Source organism: Eurosta solidaginis, chromosome 3 (assembly GCF_040869045.1).
Source record: "Eurosta solidaginis isolate ZX-2024a chromosome 3, ASM4086904v1, whole genome shotgun sequence".
In the NCBI taxonomy this organism is placed as follows: domain Eukaryota; kingdom Metazoa; phylum Arthropoda; class Insecta; order Diptera; family Tephritidae; genus Eurosta; species Eurosta solidaginis.
The window spans coordinates 221,100,874-221,108,601 of record NC_090321.1 but is presented as its reverse complement, the minus strand read 5'-3'; the positions used below and the strand labels follow the sequence as shown (position 1 = coordinate 221,108,601).

At 38.1% G+C, this 7,728-nt stretch overlaps 1 protein-coding gene across 1 annotated transcript in view; it reads right to left on the bottom strand.

Annotated features, from left to right (window-relative positions):
• Nucleotides 1–908: 908 nt before the first annotated feature.
• The window catches only part of LOC137245101 (uncharacterized), a 356,011-nt gene continuing 349,191 nt past the window's right edge, over nucleotides 909–7,728 (bottom strand). The window contains exon 13 of the mRNA XM_067775234.1: nucleotides 909–4,028. Within this exon, the coding sequence (XP_067631335.1) occupies nucleotides 2,293–4,028 (1,736 nt within the window). The 3' untranslated portion in view covers nucleotides 909–2,292. The remainder of the gene's footprint in view (nucleotides 4,029–7,728) is intronic.

Below are 7,728 nucleotides of genomic sequence, written 5' to 3'. Positions count from 1 at the left end.
CAAATTTACTAACTAAGTAATGTGCTTATTTTCTCTTCAATTTCTTCTTCGCAATACAAATTGCTCACTTAAACACTATAATTCCAATAAATTCTATCTACCACCGTTTCACTGAATGCAAATTTAACAAATTAAACAAATTTTGAATACTTTGCTGATTTTACAACTTGGGGCTCATTGTTGTTGCAAAACGACTGGTCATGCTTTAAGCTTAAGCAAGATTTAACAGACATTTATTGGAAGTCAGTGTTTTGAGCTAAAGTGGTTTCGTTACACAAAATTATATTGACTAAATATACATACATATATATATATGCTAAATATTATTACGAATACTGTACAAAATCTACCTTACACATATTTTCTTAAAATAATGGCGATTGTTTTTGATATTTAGTATGTTCCTCTTACTCAATTATAGGAGGCTAAGCTCTAAAATAGTATTTTCAAAACGAGTTTCTTAGAGCGCTCTTCGGATAAAAACACCCGGTGCTGAATTTTTCGCATGAATAGTGAAAACCAGCATAATGATGAAATATATTTGATTACAATTTTTTCTTTGAGTTTTTAGTTAATTTTTATTTTCAGTTAATGTTTATAATATTTTAGAAAAAAAAGGAACTGAAAATTCCTCGAAGTATCGAAAAAAGTTTTTGAAAAACGTTAATCAAAATTTAAGTAAATCACTCCTTAAACAAAAAGCAAAACAAATTTGATTTAGAGTTGAATTTGTTGGAGAATGAATTTTGTGCGAGTATCAGCTTCTCTCGAGATTTACCAATCTAGAAATACTCATAAAACTCACGAAATTTACGAATATTTCGGAAGTCTCGCGAGACGCCGAGTTCTTGATTTCTCGAGTCTCGAAATTCTCGTTTGTGCTCGAGAAGAAATTATAATCTCTAGTTCTAATTTCTTCAAAAAGCTGAATTGATGGTATAATAGGATGTGACTGTTGTTTGTTTAGAGAGGGTTTTACTTTTCTATTGCCTGCCTCATCTAAAATAGCCCCTGTAGTCAGGAGTAACTCTTCGTTGCTTTGCTAGGTAGACATAGTTGCCACTGTTAGTGCTAGTTCCCAGATATACTAAGGACGTCCTACAAAGCAAGTACTCTGTTCTGAACTCGCTCACGGCAAGCACCTTTTTCGCGCCTCTTTATCAATGCGACAGATTTCAGAATTTTTGTCGCTTTCTTGAGGAAATTTTATTTATTTACTGATATGATAACACTACCATCGACATAGGCTAGCTCTTGCATGCGGAAAGCATGACTGTCATAAAAACAGACTAAAATTCGCAGAATTTAATATTTTGAAGTGGTTATATCAAATTGTTCCCGAGATAGTCAACCTAGTAGCTTTGTGTTGCAAGTTTCCGGAACGTACCGGATCAGTACCCAGTAAAGGACCATCAAGATCGAAAATACTTTCTGAAGCCTTCGGAGAGTGTCGTTATTGCTACAAATTGATGACAGTGTATGAGCAGCAAGGCTGCCATAAGGTAATTTTCCGAGTTGTTATTAAGAAGAAAGTGCGCGCATATCCAGAATACTGGTGCTTTGCTTGCCCTAGATCCCGATGCAGAAAAGAGCTACGAAACTTTGCTGAAACTTCCCTTGACCGTTCATCGCTTTTTGTTTTTGATGGTGATCGGGACACAGCGCTTCCATTTTTAAGCGCTCTGAAATTACAGCTACATAACCTCACATCATAGTCCCTATAATGTTAGCTTGAAGCCGTCATCAGAAAAAAGATTTTTCATTTGTTACTTTTACGCATTACGGGCTCATAGCCTAATACGCAACTCCTGTACGGGACTAGGGGACCCATTGGTTTCCCTTTCGGGACTTTTATCAGTGGAATTATATAAAGGAGAACGAAGGGGGTAATCAAAAAAAAAAAAAAAAAAAAAAAAAAGAACGGCGAGCCTCTGGCATCTGAGGGCACACGGAAGAAGGGGCGGCTGAATGACTTTGATGGTTCTTAACATGGTCGGGCTTGTATTTTAATGGTGATATTTTTTAGAACTCAGCGGATCAATAACTAGAAAAATACAGTCAACATCAATAAAACTCCTAAAACCTTCGTGGGCTATCCTTATCTCTACAAGAAAAAGAAGCGGGTCTTCCATAATACATAATAATATAAATTCATAACTAAAAGGTAATGTTATTGTTATTGAGGAATGTATTTTTAATTTAAAAATTATTACTTTTGAATGTAAATTTTGTTGTAAATTAAAAATTTTAACTCAAAAAAATTTGACTCACTACCTCGATCTAAAAAAAAATCTAAACAGAGACTTCCTTAGTATACTTCGAACGATCATTTAGATCAAGTACCAATTTATCAGGTCGTTTTGTACGACCCAAATCATTCGCCTTATTATTACTGTCACCAGCATTGGATGATGCCGCATCTCCACTTTTCGCCGAAGCATTCGATGAATTCGAAACGTTACTCAATGATTGCGTATTAGCGACGACATCATTTGCTGTCGCTCCCGTATCTCTTTCCACATCCGTTGTACTCGACATTACGACGAAAGCTTGTGATTTCGTTACTGTACTCTTTTCTAACGTCGTTACTCCACTACTGCTCACAGCACTGAGCGCTGACGTTGATTTACAAACCAACTCACGGCTGCATGCACCATCTGCATCGTCATCGTCATCTGAAGTGTCGTCACTGTTTGTGCTACTGTCATCGCTCGTTGTATAGAAAATAATATCGTCAGTAGAGAGTACTTTTTGTTTTTGTTCCATGGATGTTATGCTTTTGCGTTCACCAACAATACCAGAGGAGTGTGTACGTCCCAACTGGTGATCGAGTAGTTCACTGCTGCGTGTTTGATTTGTGCTGATGCTAGTACGCGCCGCTGCTGATAGTTTTTTTTGACGTTCGTCGCCTGCTTTTATAGCTGTTGCGGCTACCGCTGATGCTGTGTGGTGTGATGTGGAAGTTATTATTGATGGTTTCATACTTTTACGGAACTTTCTACCGCCACACTTATTACTGCTAAACTTATTTTTACAATTATCACAAATGCGGTAGCTAATCTCACCCACACTAGACTCCGTATCGGCACCATCACCCTTTTTCCGATTTGCACTTACATTTAGCATTTTCGTGTGGCTGTTGCGTCGTCTAATGCTGCTGCCGGTCGATGGTGGCGTATTCGTCGCTGCACTGCGGACATTAATACGCCTTCGTTGTTGTTGTTGTGGCTGTGGCACTTCGGTCTCGTAATCCAAATCCAAATCTGGCTGAGAGCACATACATTGTAATTTTATATTCGCAAAACTTATGCTCCCTTCCGGTGGTGGAGACCCCAGCTCCCGACATGCGGCACTGAGAAAACCACCCATATCTCCTCTACTTCCCACAATTCCATGCGGTGGCGTAAAAGGCCGACAACTGAAATAATGCTCTTTTGATATAACCAAGCAGCGCGTACATATAATATGCCCTTGAGCACATCCAAGTGCTTGTTGATGAAAGTCTTCGCTGCGCGTCAAATCTGTGTTGATAGCACGATCTTCACGCGGCACACGTGTTGTTGATTCCTCAATAGTTGTTGTGCTGGTGTCCATATCTAGCACGAAAGGTTTAGATAGCTCATATTTTGCTGCATTTTCGCTGGTCACATTAAGCGGCTTCGTTGTACTAACATTGTTGTTGTATTTTGTTTGCATTTGCTGATTGTACTTTTCCATTTCGTTACTGAGCGAAAGTAAGGGGAGCGCCCCAGTCCCGCTTGCGTTTGTGTTCGCACCACCGCCAGCGCCCAGAGCACTGGAAGTTGTTGAAGTATATGGCTGCATTGCTAGTTGATTATTCGTTGCTGCAGCTTGGGAGGCGGCTGTAGCAACCATAAGCATGCCGCTCGGTGTTTTAAGACCATCTAATAAGCTGGAAATTGTCATGACAGCTACGCCTTTGGGGGGCGACATTTCTTGTATGCGCTGCAACTGCACACTCAGTTGACGTATCTCTTCGAGTGCTTCCTGATCGGAGAGCTTGGTATCTGCAATTATAGAAATTAAGCAATTTGTTAAATAATGGAAAAAAATCTCTTTATATGTTAAAATGACTTAGGCTAAGGAGATTTTCTCTTGCCTATTTTATTAACCTTTATATGCGTAATTCGCAACTAGTCTATGCAATTTTTCAAAGACGTAGCTTGCAGCAAATTGAACTTATAGCTCAGTACCCCAAGTGGTGACCCCAGTCCGTCCGCGTAATAGTTGTATAACTAAGCATAAGTTGACTGTGTAATTCCACTTCGACATACTCAAAAAAGCTTACAAAATAAGACCACTAAGGCACATAACATGGATGTGTGCTCCCTACACTCCAGTTATTATGAGGTCCATACCGACAAACATGACCAGTTCACCGACGTTAGCCCATCTCTCGCATCCTTAGTAATGATCACCACCACCTGTACGATGATATAGTGATCAGATTAGTCTTACCCCATTCCTTCCTTGAAAGAATACGAGTGGTGAACTGAGAAGCAGTTTCAATAAATGCGTTTTGGGCTGGTGTAGGTGTTGTACGAAGGGTTTAGGCTATTTCAACAAGCCCAATCACTGTAATTTTCTTTTTTACTGTTGACCGTTGAATAAGTAACTAGCGCTGTCCATCAGACTTGAGCATCATATGATGATATTCAAGGGGTTAATATATGCAATACCGTTTCCGCAACACAAATTTTAAGCTCATATTTAGCATAACGAAGTTCCTCATGGAACTCATTCCCGAGATGGTCGGCTAGTACCTTAATAGTGCTTGTTAACGGAACGTACCGGATCTATATCCAGCAAAGGATCATCGAAATCGACAACTTTCCCTAAAGCCTTCGGAGAGTGTCTGTATCGCTGCAACAACAATAATAACAAGCACCATATCATACAATCATTGTATCACACTAGAATGGACCCCAAGTATGTGTTTATATCCACTCAAAACTTACTTAATAGCTTTTTCAGACAGCGTCAGAGGTCTCCCAATTGACTGTTTTATTTTTCCCAGTATTCAGACCAACTGATTATAACGCTGGTTCTCATGTAAAACGTCCCTAAAGATGTTGCTATAATTTCGTGCTCATTTTTCCTTACCAATATTTTCGTGCAATTTTTTCCGTCCTACCTTTTTCGTGTTACGTTTGTGGATAATGTTAGGTACTACGATTTTCGTGTGAGTTTTTTCTTGTTACCCTTTTGGCAATTTTTTCGTGAGACCTTTTTCGTACTACTTTTTTTGTACTATTTTTCTTGGTGTATAATGTTCGGTTTCGACCGAACTTAGACTATGTTACTTGTTGTTGTATTTACAACAACTAATTCTCCGTGAATGTTTTAGGGAGTATAATCGTTACTGAAAGGATAGAATATACATTCGGTTCATTCCAGCAACAAGCCTTATTCGGGATCTTGTTGAACCTCACTTTCTCTTTCTGTTTGGATCGTGAGGTTACCAAAACAGAGCCGTCTCTACACTCAGAGTTTGTATATTATAGTCTTCCGTAGCTGGTAGGACTTTGTTAAAAAAATTCGAAAATACAGTAATATCTTTACTGCTTTGATAACCGTATGAAGAGTAATTTCTATAGGTCGGCACTTACAATTCTGGCCAAATTCATAAATTTGGGAAAACACACTAATCGCCGGTAATTAACAGAAATGGAAGCCAGACAGCTGCGGGAAATTCCCAAAGATATGCAAAGTTATGCAGAATTAATGTCTCTTGATAAGCATTTGTTTACAAAGGCTTGAAAGATTGAAAGGCTCATGCATTTCGGGTTTCCTTACACAGTTAAAGCGAAGCCTAAATAGGAATAGCAAGACAATATTACCTTCAGTGAGTGTCTGTAAATTACCAATTTGAAAAGGGCTATCCTCAGCTTTTTCAATTAACAATTAAGGCTTTCTTAGCCCTTGTAGTAACCAGCAGGAGTTCGTAGGACCTGTCCAAATAAGAGTTTGGAATACATATATTTTACCACCCTTAACGAATTTGAGATATCATTAAAACATCTTGGAGCTAGCAAAGAACCGAAAATTGACAAAATTATCCCATCTATGCACCAAGCCCATCGGAGAAGGTTGCAGGATGAACATATACCTCCCAAGTGGTGTTGAGGTGTGCTAGTATTGAAAGTTTTGTTAATATATGCTTATCCAGTTCATTTAATCTGAATTTTAAGTACTAGGCTCGCAAATGGAAAACTCGTCTAATAGATATGAGCTACATGTTTACTTAGGACGTTAATCTCATCAAAATAAAAAAATTCTGCTAAATTAGAATGCAAATACCCTTAAAATTTCACACTCAATTTCCTCATTAATACAAATTGTCACATATTTTTTTTTATCAAATATAATGGCTTTACTAATATTTCAAACACTTCAATTAAAACATACATTTTGAATTATTTTTTGGCAGTATTTGTACTGTTTTCTATTAAAATTCAAATTGGATGCTCGTTGATGTGTATCGTTCGCGTGCAATTTAATGTCAATTATGATTTTTATGATTCATGACCTCTGATATGATAAAATTTCCAAAAATGCAATTACTTTTATATGCTTGATTTAACAAAATTATAATAACAATATTAAATGCAAATTTATGCAAGAGTTACCGTATATCTTAATGTATATATGTATGTATGTATATGTATATATATGTACAGCTGCGAACACGACAATTTTTAGCAAATTTCTAAAATTAAAATCTTTTGTCTTCAATAATTTAAGAAAACACTTTTAATTGAAGCAAGGGAAATCAATATCAAAATTATTTTCAGAATATTTAAATTTTTGTTTAAGTACGCAATCAATTCTAGTCTAATAAAGTACATGTAAGATCATAAATGCAACCATGTCAACGAATTAATAGAATAAGCAAAAATACATCACTGTAAAGGAAGAAAAGAGAAGATGGTGGACTTCCGGTTCAAGTATTAAGATAATTAATCCGGACGTTTCTGCTGTTTTATTAACCATCGAAGGTAGAAATTACATCTCAGGTGTGTTAACGAACCTCGCGCATTATTATAAACAACTATTTTGTAAAATGGATGCTCGAGAAGGCATTATTAAAGTTTTAACTGAAAATAATGTGGATTTTCCTCCTACTGCCAACATTATACAATTACGCAGATTACTGCAAAATATAGTCGGCGTGGGAGATAATAGCTCCGCAAATACGATGAATATCACTCCGAACACAAACATATTGAAGAACATTCCGGACGAAATGTTTGAGATAAACGCTGCCGTTTCCGCTGCCGTGAGTCCTCTGCCGCCATTGCCGTTACCGCCGTTCATACTGCCGCCACTGCCGTTTCAACTGCCTTTACTACCGATGTTTTCGTTGAATTCAATTCAACACCGTCACCGCCGTTCCAACTGCCTTTACTATCGATATTTTGGTTGAATTCAATTCAACACCTGCCGTTCACGATGTTTTTGCTGCCGCCACTGCCGTCTATTCTGCCGCCGATACCGTCTGCTCTGCCGCCACTGCCGTCACCGCCGTTCATACTGCCTCTACTACCGATATTTTGGTTGAACTCAGTTCAACACCTGCCGTTCATGATGTTTTCGCTGCTGCCAGTGCCGTCTATTCTGCCGCCGCTACCGTCTGCTCTGCCACCAATGCCGTTCCACCTGCCTTTACTATCGACGTTTTGGTTGAATTCAATTCAACACCTGCTG